This window comes from Bicyclus anynana, chromosome 5, assembly GCF_947172395.1.
Source record: "Bicyclus anynana chromosome 5, ilBicAnyn1.1, whole genome shotgun sequence".
Classification (NCBI taxonomy): domain Eukaryota; kingdom Metazoa; phylum Arthropoda; class Insecta; order Lepidoptera; family Nymphalidae; genus Bicyclus; species Bicyclus anynana.
This window is the reverse complement of record NC_069087.1, coordinates 15,771,142-15,789,146: the sequence shown is the minus strand read 5'-3', so window position 1 is coordinate 15,789,146 and position 18,005 is coordinate 15,771,142. Positions and strand designations below refer to the sequence as shown.

General features: G+C 37.1%; 2 protein-coding genes across 2 annotated transcripts in view; both read left to right on the top strand.

The window, feature by feature from the left end:
• LOC112043700 (peptidyl-prolyl cis-trans isomerase G) overlaps window positions 1-18,005 on the top strand; it is a 244,743-nt gene that overhangs the window by 212,824 nt on the left and 13,914 nt on the right. The window lies entirely within an intron of this gene.
• On the top strand, window positions 10,322-16,077 carry LOC112057425 (uncharacterized). Its single transcript, XM_024097906.2, has one exon. It carries the CDS (start codon window positions 10,632-10,634, stop codon window positions 15,951-15,953), a length of 5,322 nt encoding a protein of 1,773 aa, XP_023953674.2. The 5' UTR covers window positions 10,322-10,631; the 3' UTR covers window positions 15,954-16,077.

Sequence of the window (18,005 nt, the reverse complement as noted above, 5' to 3'; positions counted from 1 at the left end):
TAAATAGTGTAGGAAATAGTAGTCTGTGACAGTGACGTCGCTCGATCTAGTGTCGGTTTCAGTGTGCTTGTGGCGTTCGAGCCGTCCACATCTCTTGTTGTGTAATTCTTTATGGGTTACTTAGGATAGGCGGGGAGAGTGACTTGAGTGGAAAAGGGGAGTGTTAGTCGACTGTCAAAGGATCCTTTAACCCTACAGACATCGTTCACAAGTACGCGACTTCACTCAAGGTCATTCTCTGCCATTCTAGGGTCTTATTTTGGTTACAGTTTGAATTGTTAATTAAGTTGTCCTGACAAGTGTTGTAGAATCATAACCTTTGTTCGTCATCAGCTTTCTTATATTTGTAATCACCTTTGAGTCCTATAATAATCATAGTTTCCATTTTATTCATGGATAAAAATGGCAGCAATAAAGATGAGTTTCAACGGAACAGTTTCATTTTAATTTTGTCCGGCTTCCTAGCTTTGAGAAAATGAAAAATGAAAGCGAAGAGCTTCCCGACGATACGTGATTCTTTAAAATGTTATTATATCATAATGGCTTAGTGCAACGAGTAGGATAAATGCTTTACTGGTGAAACATCAACAATGAAACGTGTGCATTCTGCTATACCTACTGTTTGCGTTGAGCTCATTGTTGGTTGAGGTGGTGAAAATATAGCTCGAATAAACGTAATATAATTGTGGTTTATTTCTCGAAACGTTCATTTTTCGTTTTATTTGTATATGACAAAGTAAAATACAGTTAGATTTATTATAGGACTCAAATGGTGATTACTCATATAAGAAAACTAATGTCGAACAAAGGTTATGATTCACAACACTTGTCAGGATAACTTAATTAATAAATCAAACTGTAACTAAAATGACACCCTAGAATGGCAGAGAATGACCTTGAGTGAAGTCACGTACTTGAGAACGATGTGTGTAGGGTTAAAGGCGCCTTTTACTGATATCAAACACTCCCCTTTTCCACTCAAGTCACTCTCCCCGCCTATCCCAAGTAACCCCTAAATAATTACACAACAAGAGATGTGGACGGCTCGAACGCCACGAGCACACTAAAGCCGACACTAGATCGAGCGACGTCATATCTGTCACAGACTACTATTTCCTACACTATTTATTAACAACATGTAAATTTAAAAGCGGCAAACGCGGCGATAACAGATTATAATCTATCTCGCTAGATTATGAACTGTCGAAAGATTGTGACAAGCAACATACTCTAAAGAACCGGAAATTGAGTGGCTCAGAAAATGGCTAGGTTATTTCAGGTAAAGTATTGTTTTTTTAATTAGGTACTTATACGTCCTTCCTTACAGACTACCAAATACACGTTAAATTTTACAACGTTTAAAGACCGTTTAATAAGAAGTGTCAACTAACTTACTATAGCGGTAAAAATAAGCAAATTTACTTTCGTTAAGTACATACAGACAATACGATTTCGTACAATTGTAATATAAGAAAAGGCATTAGCAATAAAACTTCAAGCAGTATCCGTAATTGCTTTTTCAAGGGCCTTTGATTTAGAGTGAGAATTTGTCGTTGAAACTTATGTTCTTAATGCTTAGAAATGCTATTAAGTATTGTTTTAGTGATATTATTTAAAGAAATTCTATGAAAATGAAATAATACGTTTCTATGTAAGTCAAAGAAAACAAAAAGAATTGAAAATTTCGAACACTAGGTACCTATTTATTCTACCTAATCAACGAGTTACTGGTTACGAGTTTTTAAACTTCGTTTTAAAAATTATACTAAAAAAAATTTAAACTTCTTAAGAAATCAAGTCGATGCCTTCCTGGGCCTTAGCAACACTAATATTTTTTTTTGATAAATTTTCTCTAAGTCAATCAATCAAGCAAGCCTAACATTGCTTAAACTGCCAACATGTCATCATCATCATCATCTAGGTACAACCTATATTCGGCTCACTGCTGAGCTCGAGCCTCCTCTTAGAATGAGAGAGGTTAGGCCAATAATCCACCACGCTGGCCCAATGCGGATTGGCAAACTTCACACACGTAGAGAATTTAGAAAATTCTCTGGTATGCAGGTTTCCTTACGATGTTTTTCCTTCACCGTTTGAGACACGTGAACTGAATAGTTGGACGTGCATTCCAGGTCTGGAATCGGAGGCAGAGGTTATATCCACTGGGCTATCACGCACCTATCTATAAATTAATAAAGCCTACAATCTGTAAACGAGTCCGACAGAGAAAGCGTCCTAGAGTTATTTATCTTGCCGATTTGTTACATCAAATAATGCAAAAGAGAGCGGCGAAGGAAACCGTCCCGGCGGGCCGGAAGCCTTTTCTTATAACGCTCAGACGTCTGTCCCTCAGGATGGGGCGTGCTAGTACTAAGTATGTATAGATATGTCAATCAGATAAAGCCGCTTTTTCTGTTTCAGAAAGCTTTGAAGAACGGGGATCTTTTAAGCCTCATTTTTGAAACCTATATGGGCAGACCTAAAGGTGAGAGGAACCACCACCATAGGCTGGACCACCATGGCACCACCATAAGATGCTTAGCAACGAGTAGCAGAGATAGTGATTGTACCATTATTGTGTGGCATAGGAAACACCTGAAGCAGGTCCCAGGACTTGTGACCTTGGCAATAGGTTTAAGAGATCCATTTACAATGCATAATTACAATGAATAATTACAACACAAAATATTTTGCACAAAATCACTAACGCAACTGGCAGCGTGACGGTGTCTAAGCTGCCTAATGAACAACTGAGCACAAGTCATTAAATACTCTCTTATTTATGCCAACACCTCCTATCTCCTATCTTCTACAATAACATTAACAATGAATGTTAACACCACCTGTAATCGAGGAACTTGTGAAACTAATGAAAAAAAAAGAAAGAAACAGAACTTTGAAGTGCAGATCCAGGGCGTGTTTAGGGTGGTAACGAATTTGTAACTATCAGATAACTGATAGTTATAGTTATAGGGAACTGACGACTTAACGTTCTCTCCGAGGCACGGAGGCGTGCATCATCAATTGATCAACTTCCAGGTTAATAATATATTTTTTTAAAGAAACAAAAGCTCACAGTCCGACCCAGTACTCGAATCCACACCCGCACTGGCTATAATTAAAAAATACCCTATTTACTTTTCACGCCATGCGTTACAATGTTATGGAATCAAAGGAAATCATTTTTAACCAGAGAATAGAAGAAGGGAGATGTATGTATCGGCTACGATTCTCACACCATAGTGAAAGACCACATCCTTTCACTGGTTAAAGTGAAAGGACGTAGAATCTTCCTTCCTCTACGGGAATGATGAGTGAGTGATATGATTTTCGGGTTAGGAACGCATAGAGGCAACGTAAAACATACAAAAAAAAATTACCTTCTTGGTGTTTTATTTGTTGATAACATAGTTTTGTTGGTTTAGATTTTTTATATTAGATTACATTGTAATCCGTATGATACTATTATTTTATTACTTTTTACACTTATTGATTTAATTATTTATAACTATTTACATTATCTAAAACTAAAAATAACTAAACATGCAATATAAATAAAATACTTATATTCGATCTAACGACTCCACGGTTCATCCTCTTTACCTTTTTAAACTTTAACTTTATAACTTTCCAAATCAACAGGAAATATTGGGTGAATCATGCCATTAATCACACAGAAGTAAAAATAAACATATCTCAACGCATAGACTGTAAGTTTCATTAGTGTTAGCTCGGAAATTAGAAAAGTCCGTACAAAGGAAACTTTACGCTGCTGTGTGTCACAGAAAAAATTTATATCACACACATATTCTGTTCTAATTTGGGAACACCACTATTATCAACGTTGGGTAGGGAAAATAGCAAAAACATTAGATTTGTCTGTACTACGATTCATTTTTCTCATTTATTTATTTTTTTACAATCTTTATTACCTAATATTTTATTTTTTCAATTAAATTTTTAGACAGAATTTTTATTTTCAAACATATTCAGAGAGATACAGTTTACAGATATAAGTAAAGATAAAATTAAAAAAAAAAAATTATTTGCAGTTGTTTTTTATTTTCCGAATAAATTTTTGATTTATCAAAGTAGAGTCACTCCGTTTCTACTCTCATAACGTAGGTACGGAGTATAATACATATATGACGTTTATACAGGATGTCCCGTAATAATTAAAGTAATTCTTTAATTACACAACACGTGGAAGATACATCTTTGAAGATACATCACCTAATAATCTAGATATATAAAAGATAATAAACAAAAGAAAGATGTTAGTAGGTATATAAAAGAGCAGGAATCTCCAAATAATTTGCTAAAAATTTACTATACTAAAGCCATACTCGAGAAGTACTGTTAACTAAGTAACAAGTTAGAAATGATGGTAGAAAACGCATGTCATTTCAGAACTTTTTTATTTTAAATTATATATTGTTGTTTTATAAAATATTATTCAAAATATTTTAACTATATTTAATTGTTTTAAGCTTATTATTTTTTTTTTCATTAATTTAAGAACAAGTTAATTATAATTATTATTAGGTGTGAAATGACTATACTTTATGCCCTCATTTTTTATTTGTTTGTTGGTAAACATTATTCTTAGAGTATGGCTTTAGTATAGTAATTATTATTGTGATATTTAGTGGGTGTATATTCAAAACTGTCGAGTTAAGGAGTTAAAGCGAGTATGGAAGCACTCTATCCAAGAGTATGTGACTGCTCAACTCAAGTAAAGAACCGATTAAGAAGTTCAGCTGACGTTCGCACGAACTTTGCCTATTTGCTTCAGTATTAACTCGCCTGTAGATTACTCGGGGGTGAACAAAAGACTGCCAACAATAATAAGGCGTGTAATCTCGCGGCTCAGCCCCAATGGACCAACTTTAGGGCTTTGTGCTGTAGAATGATATGTATAGATTTAGTTAACTGAATGTTGAAGCGTAAGCTAGCTATTTTAGAACTATTTACTAATATTCCTGTCAAGTCAAATTCATGGCAAGTGGAAAAAACATTGAACATAACAACATACAACGTATTTCCTACACCTTGCTGCCGTACTAAAGTTGCTAGCCATTCCTCTATTAATCGAATTTGTAACCTATTTAATTCTCTGCATCAAAATAATAAAGACATCAACCTTTTTAATTCTAAAACGATCTGCTTTCGTCGTAACGTTATAAACTCCCTGCGCAGGGAAGTTAATGATTAAGCGTAGGTCCTTTACTTTATTTTTTTTTAATATTAATTTGCTCTTTCTTCTTTGTTCATTTTTGCTTTCTTTATTTGTTTTATTTTTTGTGTTAATTGTAGTTTATATTGTTTTATAGTGTGTTTTTTTCTACTTATATCTTAAGTATTTCTGTGTTTACTGTACAAGCCAGTTATTGATGTTTATGTTTTAAATCTGTATTTCCTGTATATCTATTTTATATCATATTATGTAAATTATTTTGTGTGAATAAATGTTGTTGGCCTGTTTAAATAAATAAATAAATAAATCCGTACGACGCAGGTCAGTGGACGTACTTGTATGACTTTCTATACAAAGAATATTAAATTCCGTTTGATGTGATATGTACGATGTGGGTCAGTGGACGTACTTGTATGACTTTCTATATAATGAATATTAAAATCCGTTTGATGCGATGCGTCCGATATTGACGATGCCGATCTGTGGATGCCCGCCTTAAGATGCCCATTCGTCGGTCGTACTTCGACCTTAATTGACAGTGTGAAGAATTGTGGTAAAACTTTATGCAGACGAGTGAATATTTTATTTTACTAATAAAGTAAGTTAAAGTGTTTGAAATTTTCGCATGAATTTGTAAACTTTACATTATCTGGTTCGTTTTAGTAAGGAACAAGTTAACTGAATATAAGATCTTCTTATTAGTCTTAATAATAAAAAGTAAGCAATTTTTGACAGCCTAATGGATGCAGTAATGTGTAGGACACGTACGTACTTACAAAGTTTTTGGCAGGAACGCGTAGTAAAAGTATGAAGAAAATGTTATAGTTTCTGGTTATATTGTAAAAACCTAGGACCTAAAAGGATTTTGGATGCTAACTGCTTGGTGACTTAAGTTCATAGCACATAATATCAACTCGATAAAGGAACGTAACGCCTCACCGTCGACCAGGCGTGAACTAGGGTACATCTGGGCGACGCCGCGCTTACAGCTTGCCAACAACATGCAGACGGTAAGGCGATACGTGCAGTGACACGCGCATCATAGATGCAAAAATGCTTTGTCAACCCTGAGGACTCTCATCATCGTTTAGAACCCATATTCAACTCATTGCTTAGCACGAGTCTCCTCACAGAATGAGGGGTTAGGCCTTAGTCCATCACGCTGGTCTAATGCGGATTGGCAGGTTTCACACACGTAGAGAATTAAGAAAATTTCAAGGTATGCAGGTTTCTTCACAATGTTTTTCCTTCACCGTTTGAGACACGTGATATTTAATTTCTTAAAACGCACACAACTGAAAAGTATCTCCAACTTTTTAGTTGTGTGCGTTTTAAGAAATTAAATATCACGTGTCTCAAACGGTGAAGGAAAATCTCGTGAGAAAACCTGCATACCAGAGAATTTTCTTAATTCTCTGCGTGTGTAAAGTCGCCAATCCACATTGAGCCAGCATGGTGGACTATGGCCTAACCCTTCTCATTCTGAGCGGAGACTCGAGCTCGCGAATATGGGTTGATAATGAAGAAAGTTTGAGTGTGTTATGTTTAGGTTCCTCCTTTACGCTGCAGATATTAAAGCGATTAGGCTGAATTTTGGAATGGAAATAGATTTTACTCTGTATTAACACATAGGCTACTTTACATCTCGGAAAAAATTTCAGTTCCCGCGAGATTTGTGAAAAACTAAATTCCACGCGAAGTCGCCGGCGTCCGCTAGTATCCGAATAAAGTTTACGTAACTCAAGAGGGAACAAAAGACTGTCAACTGTAATAAGTGTTGTAATTTCTCGACTCAACCCCAACGGGGCAACTTTAGAGATTTATGTGGTGATTGATGACATAAACTTTAAGCTTAAGTTTTCCGTCAGTTTAATGACCTTTTAGTTTAAGCGACTTAACGATAATTAAATGTATTTTAATTTGATAAGTTCTTCTTTATAGTTGGCTTAAGTTGGCAGTGCAAAAATATATGGAATTTTTATATAGGCAGCGATTTTGCTAATTGATAAATCGTCATTATTATTATCTGCCTTGATTAATTTAACGGCTTCCTACAAGGCCTTCCTTCCTATAGGAGATGAGAGATGGAGCTTAGATCCACCACGCTGCTCCAATGCAGGATGGCGGGGTTGATAATGTTTTTGACTGTTAATTAACGATCACTATTAAATGTTAACGACAATGATAAGAATGATTAACGTTGTCTTCAAGGCAGCTGGTGAAACACCATTGAGTTCCCAACTCCAGGCTGAAAATTAGCTTTGAAAACATTCTAGAAAAAAAGAAAATTCATTATGTAAAAGCAAACGAGTTGGCTTAGCCACGTCATAATAAAAACGGAAAAACACTTCTATCATAACTTTTTTGACCATCGGCGTAAAGTTGCCAGTTTTAAAGGAGTATGTAGTGGGTGTGGGTAACATACATAATTATGTGTGTATACGTTTAGGGTTTGAATTTCCATTCCGAATTATGTTTCCGGTTTCATATAACTTGACTACTATAAAGATCTTCAAGTTAAACTAATTCGCTTCTCTCAGACTGTATGATTACATCTTTTGAACTACGTAATGGATTTTATTTTGGATTTCATTATTAAATTCAAGAAAAATGTTAAAAAGCTTAGTTTAATATTGTTCTCACGAAGATGAAGTCGCGGGCATCCGCTGCTCTGGAATAAGAAAGCTAATTTATGAAGATACGTTAACCGTAGGTTAGCTAATGTACAATTAAATACTTTCACATTACGCCGCGGTGACAAACGCGCTTAACACAAGGTTAACAGCTACGTATTAATCTGGCGACGAGACAAATGGCCGCGTGCCTCGGTGCAACGTTTACTAATTGTTGCTCTGTGTCTCCACTAGGGATTTACTCGCACACACGTTTCAGGTTCATTTTATGGTGCACCATACATAGATGCTGTGGTCATGTATAGAAGAGCTACGTGATTATGGCCGCTTGATCATCGATCTTTTGTAACAACTAACTTTTGTCTTTTTGGAGATCCGCAGAAAAAGAAAGTCATTGGCATAGCTCAGCGAGTCGCAAAGCTGAAGTGGTGATGTACAATTAGGGTGCATAGTTTGAAGAGCCGATGGACGTTGGTCCATCAGCTGGTCCCTACCAGATGGACTGACGACATCAAGCGAGTCGGGATTCGCTGGATGCAGGCGGCTCAGGATCGTGATGTTTGGAAGTCCCAACAAAAGGCCTATGTCCTGGACGTCCATCGGCTGATATGGTAATGATTGATGGTTCAGTAGTCTTTAGGATTATAGCCCGTACGATAGACATATATGTCTATCGTACGGGCGATATTTTCAATATGGGTTGAAAATGTTGATGATATTTTATCCCCACATTCCCATATTTTCACGTGAATCACATTATGGGGGTAATATATCATAATCATTATCAACCCATATTCTGCTCACTGCTGCGCTCGAGTTTCCTCTCAGAATGAAAGAGGTTAGGCCATTAGTCGTAATAAGAATTTGTCACATACATAAATACAAATATTTCCTCCTTGTAGAACGTAAATGATGGTCAAGTACAATGAAAGTCTACACCGATTTTCTCGCGGAGAATATCGCGAGCGTCCGCTATTTGCTGTATAAACACAGATTTTTCCCCATAAAAAACGATTAATAATTAAAAAAAAAAGCAATATTATTCCCCCATAAATAAAACAACCAAAACGCTCTATTAAACAATTTGTTAACGTTACTACAGTTTCATGAAGGAAAATAAAACCCGGTAGCTCATTATTCATGCCAGTCACTACGGACTTGAGTGCCGACGTCTTTATATTGTGGCTGCTTTTGCATCGACGTCGCCGCGGGAAAAATGGTAAATGTACCAACATTTATTATTCCTCCCGAAGCTTTGGATTAAATAAACAACGGCTCTCGGCTTGCTCTATATTTATAGCGAAACGGTCAAAGGTTTGTCTAATTTCGGAAGTCTGTTAGGCTTTGTTTAGGCAGACTCAAAAGGTGATTACAAAAATAAGAAAACTAATGTCAAACAAAATTTACAGCATTTGTCAGAACAACTTAATTAACAAATCAAACTGTATTCAAAATAAGACCCTAGAATGGCAGAGAAGCCTTGAACCTTGAGTGAAGTCACGCACTTGTGAACGATGTATGTAGGGTCAAAGGTACATTTGACTGTTAACAAACACTCCCCTTTTCCACTCAAGTCACTTTCCCCGCCTAACCCAAAAAACCCATAAAGAATTACACAACAAGAGATGTGGACGGCTCGAACTTCACAAGCACACTGAAGCCAACACGAGATCGAGCGACGTCTTATCCGTCACAGACTACTATTTCCTACACTATTTATTAAAAACATATAAATTTAAAAGCGGCCAACGCGGCGATAACATTTGGTAGTAGTGGTAGGGTGTACACTGTACAGACAAGCGTTAGACGTAGACAGTAGACAGATAAAAAAAACATTTATTTCAATAGCCTTCATCATTCATCATCATGAACCCATAATCGGCTCACTGCTGAGCTCTAGTCTCCTCTCAGAATGAGAGGGGTTAGGCTAATAGTCCACCGCTGGCCCAATGCCCAAATTACCAAATTACTAAACTTAAAATTAAAGTTACGAGGTTTCCAAGCGCGCTTTGGTCCGATAAGCGATAACGCATTTATGTGAACCCGGGCCTGTAGTATTAAATGTACACTCGAAATTAAATTGTTCGTGTCACAGAGCAAGTCTTCAAAAACACGCAGATATTCAAACAAAGCACATGAGACGCTATTGAAAACCTTTTAGGTTTCATCTGTGTGAAAATAATGTGTCAGATCGCTCTGGAATCTTGGTCTATAGTGTCCGTTTTAACTGTAGGTATAACTTTTTATAATGATTTTGATTGAAATTTCGATTAGATAAAATTGTACAGTTAAAACTGCTAAGACTTAAAACAGTTAAGACTTATCAACGTAACCGGCTTATTGTCTGTCATCTTACTGCATACGAAATTGTTAAAGAAACAAAACAGCAAGAACCCAAACAAAAAAAAAAAAAGAGGATTGACTTTGACAGTTGTCTGTGGACGTCGACTTACTCTATTGGAATCTATCACGAAATGACGAAAGTCGAAACACCGAAATACTAACCGCAACGCAAATCTCTTGTAATAATTGTATCCGTTTATAAATTAAATGACTACTTTATCATCAAGTTGTTTTAGTAATCACGAGCAAATCGAGGAAACCAACATAAGCTGTTCCATTCGAAGCCGGACGCCAGAAAAATCGTGATTACTTACTCGACTCGACTAACGGAAAGTTCCAGAAAGCGAAGTACACGCGAAGACAAAGAAAAGAAAATCGCACTATTCTTTACTTCCACATCTCTTCCTTTTCAACAATAATTGTAAGTACTTCACTTCTCCTACTCGCAAGTCATCGAAATGAGTACGTCAGACTTAAAACCACCTAGGTCCAAGTCGCCTTCTATAATTACGCCAACCGACAACGAATCCACCAATATTTTACTTCGCGATTTAGTTAAAAAACGGGCTATTGTTAAAGGTAGACTGACACGGTTTTCTTCATATATTTATGGGTTCGATCAAAATATAGTTTTGTCAGGTCAAACTAAAATAGATCTTAAATTAAGAATACAAGGCGCATCAAATTTGTACACAGAATTTAACAACCTTCAAACTCAAATAGAAGAGACAGTCTTAGAGGAGGATTTAGAAGAGCAGTTACAGCAGCGTGACAACTTTGAAAACAATTACTATAGTACTTTAGCCCGTGCTGAAACTCTGCAAGCCAAGGATGAAGGCAATACTGCTTGCTCTAAGCGTTGTCATAGTCATACTGACTCAATAAAGTTACCTACTATCTCAGTACCTACCTTTGATGGTTCATGTGGTCATTGGTTGGAGTTTAGAGATACCTTTCAATCGCTAGTGCATGACTCAACTCAAATAACTAATATACAAAAATTTCATTATCTAAAATCATCTTTGAAGGGAAGCGCTGCACTGGTTATAGACTCAGTTGAGTTCTCGGCTAACAACTACTCGGTAGCATGGGAGTTATTGTTAAATAGATTTAATAATAATAAATTACTGGTGCACAGTCACATTAAGGCATTATTTACATATCAGACAATAAATAGGGAGGCACCAGATTTATTAAGGAATCTTATTGATAATTATTTAAAGAACCTTCGCTCTTTAAAAATGTTAGGCGAACCCGTTGATAGTTGGGATTCGATTCTGATTTACATCATAGTTTCTAAACTTGATAAAACCACAGAACGGGCCTGGGAACAATATAGAAACACAAATTTAAATAAATCTGAAGATTCCTCTTGTCGTCTGAAAGTTGATATTTTGCTAACATTCCTTAAGGATAGGGCTGACATGTTAGACACATTGCAGGCAAATGTAACTAAGACACATGATTTTAAAAAGCAGAATTCACACACAAATTCAAAAGTTCACTGCAATATTTCTAGCACTAAGAGTAAGGCGCAGGTCACACAGCGGTCTTGTTTCCTTTGCAAGTCAAATCATTTTCTATATTCATGTAATACATTTTTAGGATTAGATTTGAATGCAAGGTTGAAATTCATCCGTGATAACAAGCTGTGTGAAAATTGCTTACGGCCTGGTGGGCACACAGCCAGTGAGTGTAGAGCGGGGGCCTGTAGGAAGTGTGATGAGAAACATAATTCTTTACTTTGTACTAAACCTAAAGAATCAAATGGTAATGTACTATTGCAAACAATGCCAAATAATAGCCAAAACCCCTTGGTGATGGTTTCATCTCTCGCTTCAGCCACCACATCTCAGTCTTTTAGTAGCCAAGAGCCCGCACACACAGATATTTTATGTGCTCAATACCCCTGTGTACAAAGAGTTTTGTTGTCAACCGCTTTAGTGGAGGTTCGTGATAAATTTAATAATTACAAGTTAGCCCGTACACTATTAGACTCCGGCAGTGAACGTTGCTTAATTAAACAATCATTTTGTGATATTCTAAACCTACCAGTAATACAGTCCACTCAAGAAATTCGTGGAGTTGGAAATTCAGTCACACAGGCTACGCTAACCTGTGAGATTGAAATTAAATCACGCATCAGCTCCTATACTACACACTTACAATGTATTGTTCTACCTAACATTACATCTACATTGCCTGCGATACCTAAGCAGCAAGCACTTTTTAGAATTCCTAGCAACTTGCAGTTAGCCGATCCGGACTTTTATGAAAGTCAAAGTATTGATATACTGATAGGTGCTGATAAGTTCTGGGACTTACTTAGCCAAGGTAAAATGCGTTTACCTACTGGTCCATATTTACAAAACACGCGATTAGGCTGGATTATTTCGGGCCCTGTACATATGAATACGCGCAGTACAGGCCACATCCAGTGTAATTTCTCACAAGCAATTAACGATCAGTTACGTTTGTTTTGGGAGCTAGAGGAACTACCTAAGCCATGTGATACGCGCACAGAGGAGGAAAAGGCGTGCGAAGACCATTTCGTTAAAACTACTACGCGCAATAGTGACGGAAGGTTTTGCGTTAATATTCCCCTTAAACTATCACCGCATGAGTTAGGAGAGACGCATCCTCAAGCCATTAACAGATTTTTGTCTTTAGAAAGGCGTTTACAACGCGTGCCTGAATACAAAAAATTATATAGCGACTTCATTCACGAATATGAATCCCTAGGTCATATGACCCGAATAGGCCATAATTATGGAACACCGCATTGTTTCCTGCCACACCATGGGGTCTTCAGGGAACATAGCACAACCACAAAATTACGCGTAGTTTTCGACGCAAGCTTTCCCTCATCGAACTCGGTGTCATTTAATAATCTCCAGCGCGTCGGACCACCAATTCAAGGCGATCTTTTAGCCATCTTACTGCGTTTACGGCAACACCGATACGTAGCCTGTGCAGATGTAGAAAAAATGTATCGCCAAATACTGGTGTCGGAAGATCAGCGTGATTTACAGCTGATAATTTGGCGTGACAAACCGGAAGATCCGCTTGATATTTTTAAACTTAACACCGTCGTGTATGGCACTGCATCTGCACCGTTCCTCGCAGTTAGGTGTCTAAAAGAATTAGGATTTAATTGTCCTGACCCTGAGGTAAAAAGAGTCATCTTAGAAGACTTCTTCGTGGATGACATGATAACAGGCTTAAATGATAAAGATAAATTAGTAAATTTATGCGAAGATATCTACAAGGTCTTGAAGTCAGGATGCTTTCCATTACGAAAATGGATATTCAATTTTGATTATGATAATTCCAATTCTAATGGCATTAAAGAATTTGCAGATGGAAAAGGGGAATGCAAGACCCTGGGGATAGGTTGGAACAATGCTACTGACCAATTTAATTACAATACGAAATTCAAAAATGATATTAAGGTATCTAAACGTACAATATTATCACACGTATCTCAGATATTCGATCCATTGGGTTTACTTAGTCCTGCCATAATATTAGCTAAGGTACTGCTTCAAAATTTATGGTTGTTGAAAACTGACTGGGACGACTCGTTACCCGATGATATTATCAAATCGTGGAATAGTTTCACCGCGAGTTTATCAGCGCTTCATAACATTACCGTTCCGCGACACGTTTTCGGGATTGAACCAGTGTCCATCGAATTACACATTTTCACAGACGCCTCACAGGTAGCCTATGGCGCATGTGTATACGTACGCACCGTAAATAAAGATAACACAGTATGCAATAGATTATTATGCGCAAAGGCAAAGGTTGCACCCGTAAAGCCGCTAACAATACCTAGACTCGAATTGAGCGGAGCCGTCATTGGTGCGCGATTGTATAAAAAAGTAAGTGAATCACTTCACTGTAAATTTAATAACGTTGTATTCTGGACAGACTCTACCATTGTGTTGGGATGGTTGCGAATGGCTCCTAGTGCCTTGAAAACCTTTGTCCAGAATCGTGTAGTAGAAATTCTCGAATTAACGGGTGAACTCCCGTGGAGGCATATAAGTGGCAAGGATAACCCAGCCGATTTAGCATCACGCGGCGTTCTTCTAAACGATCTCGCCACTTGTAAGCTTTGGTGGGAGGGACCTCAATTCCTTCAGGATCTCACTTTCGATATCATTAGTAATACTGTTCAATCAGACACATCTTCATATGAAGAACTGCCTGAGATAAAACCCAGTTTAATATTAATTTGCACTGAAGAAACTCAGTTGTTTCCATTTTCTCATTTTTCTCAGTTCAACCGACTAAAACGCACCTTTGCATACGTCCTTCGCTTTATTCATAATGCGCGCAATTATTCAATCAACCGACGGACTGGTATGCTTAATGTGGATGAACTGAGAAAGGCTGAACTCGGTCTCGCAAAACTATCTCAATTAGAGTCATATAGGGATGAATATAACTTAATAAATAGAAAAACTACAAAGTCTTTAAAATCTGCACTGTTAAAATTGAATTTATTTATTGATAAGGAACATGACCTTATACGTGTAGGTGGTCGTATTATGAACTCAACCCAATTCGATTATAACAAAATTCATCCCATACTTCTCAGTTCAAAACATCATTTTACTGTTCTTTTAATGCGCTATGAGCATAAGCGTTTATTTCACGCAGCACCCCAAGCGTTACTATACGAAGTGCGCCAACAGTGGTGGCCGATAGGCGGTAGAAATTTAGCACGTCAGGTTGTTCATGAGTGTGTCTTGTGCAAGCGATTGAAGGGTAACACTTTACATCCACTTATGGGTAACTTACCGAAAGAGCGAATAACTCCAACTTACCCCTTCCTCTATTGCGGTGTCGACTACGCTGGGCCAATAATGACACTGAATCGCAAAGGTAGAGGCGCTAGAACTGTAAAGTCGTATATTTGTTTATTTGTGTGTTTCGTAACTCGCGCGGTACACTTAGAGCTTGTCAGCGACTTAACGTCTGAATCTTATATCCTAGCCCTAAAGCGCTTTATAGGACGTAGATCAAAACCCGCAGAAATCCTCTCAGATAACGGAAAATGCTTTATTGGTGCTAAGAACGAGCTCGGTAGGTTTTTAACAAGATGCGCCGATGACATCTCGGAATATGCAACTAGGCAAAACATTAACTTCAAATTTATACCGGCGTACAGTCCTCATTTCGGTGGCTTGTGGGAGGCTGGAGTCAAATCCACAAAATACCACCTCACTCGCGTAGTAGGAAACGCGCATCTTACCTTCGAAGAACTTACTACAGTTCTTACGCAAATTGAATCAATTCTCAATTCACGTCCCCTATCACCTATGTCTTCTGATCCCCAAGATTTCCTACCACTCAGTCCAGCCCACTTCCTCGTAGGAAGATCATTGACTGCACCAGTGTACGAAGACATGCGACACAATACCAGCACTTACATCAGTCGTTATCAACGGGTGGAACAGATGCGACATCACTTCTGGGAGAGATGGTCAAAGGAGTACATATCGGAGCTTCAGACTAGATGTAAATGGATGAACGGCGTCGACACGTTGCAGCCAGGCATGATGGTTGTCATTAAAGACGATAATCTGCCTCCATTGAAATGGAACCTCGGACGCATCGACGGAGTTGTTCCAGGCAAAGATGGCATCTCACGGGTGGCAGATATTCGCACGGCAACGGGCATAGTGAGGCGCTCATTCGCTAAGATCTGCCCACTGTTCAAAGAAGAAGAACTTAGGAACCTGACGATTCCAAGGCCGGGGGCATGTTAAAGAAACAAAACAGCAAGAACCCAAACAAAAAAAAAAAAAGAGGATTGACTTTGACAGTTGTCTGTGGACGTCGACTTACTCTATTGGAATCTATCACGAAATGACGAAAGTCGAAACACCGAAATACTAACCGCAACGCAAATCTCTTGTAATAATTGTATCCGTTTATAAATTAAATGACTACTTTATCATCAAGTTGTTTTAGTAATCACGAGCAAATCGAGGAAACCAACAGAAATCAAACGGGCTTGACGGAATAGATTAACTATATATAATACCTAACTCGTATGTATAAAAATATCTAAAGTCAGATTTACTTTTAATTTATAAAGCTTTACAATTTTCTTTTTATTACATAAGATGTTAATTTAGATCATAATCTCTTTGTGAGATATCTATCCGTTCGTCTTACACTTTGATAGCCAGAGTTTCATCATTTTATTAAGTTTGTCAGTCCATGTTTTTTACTATACTGGGTACTGAAGGTAATTTTGGAGCTAAGAATCATTAACTAAAAAGAATATTCATTAGTTTTCGTAAACTATAAAAAAGTAACTGTAAAATATACGTTGAAAAAAGTCAAGGTTTAAATTGTCTATAAGGCTCAGTTGCGGTAGTGTGCGATCAGCCTAAAAGTAAAAGTTGAGGACACACATATTTTATACAACATGCAAAAGACATGAGGCAGAAAATTGACCATTCCCAGTCCAAACCATTTCAAGATATGAGCAATTTGCTCCACAATATGGTGATGTAGGGACACCAAGCACCGCCGGTTGAACATAATGAGCGGCTATTTGTCGCTTCACTGCACCGCCGACAAGATTGTGTTTGACACTTGCGGATAAAGTTATTATAATTTTTTGTTTAAATTTTTTTAATATACTTTTAATAAAATATCCCGTAGTAGTTAGTTACATAGTATATTTTATAAAAAATCGAACCCACACTACGGTGTTTTTAGATATTTTAAGAGAAAATCTTTATTTATTTGCCTTGCCCTGTCCAGGAAAGAATTGTCGGGAGAAGGAATTGAAGGAAAAATTTCAATAGTCTTTATTTGTTAAACAATAAAACAATTTCAAAAGCTAATTAAATGTCACATTTTGATTGTTAAATTATTGACATATTAACGTCTTTAACATTATGTAGTGCCTAGGTGGAATCATTACCTCCCTCGCCCTCTATCTAATAAGGGAGCAAATAAAATGGAAAACGTATACGACCAGCTCCCCAAATATGTCGCCCAAGTGATAATCACCCCTTGCATCATAGGCCTCTGAACAATCCTAAAGTAATTAATAATAATTGGCAAACTATAGTAACCATACCAAACAATGTCTATTGAAAAAGTGCTACCAATCAGCCATGCAAATCTTATACTCAGCCAAGTTTCTTTCTTGTACAACAATAAAACTTCATTGATAAAATGATGAAATTGTGCCAAATAAATCACGCAATAAATTTGTAAAAATAATGTCCATTTGCTCAACCAAAGTGCGGCGAAATGTTGGACGTGAATGAAAGATTACAGCCAGCGAGTGCACTCCGATGTCCAAAGCTTTGCCCACAGAGGCGGTGCTGAAGTTAACCCAATTAACCAATTACCCGACTTGATTGTTCAACTGAAAGCCTTTAGATTTCCTGAACGTTAAATTCTTTATTGTTCCCTTTTAGTTTCTGCTTTCGTCATAATTTTGGAAAGGTTTTTTTGAACAGTTTTCATATCACACATGGAGAATGTTGTTGATTAGTATAATTCTTCATCATCAGTCCTATTTTAATGACCGATTATATAAGCGACTTATAATAGACGATATTTACATATCCAATGCAGGAGATTTGCCCGGCAGATTGATAATCGGCATCCTGTTCTTGTTGACATAACATTTATAATTTATAAAAATAATTATAATCATGAAAAACTTGTGACAACTTCGATTTACTCAGTTCACCGATACCGGTTTTGCCCATTGTCCTTTACCAGCAAAATTGTCTGTTATTTTTTGAGAGGTAAACTTGAAAATATTTGACACCGATAAACTGTGTTAA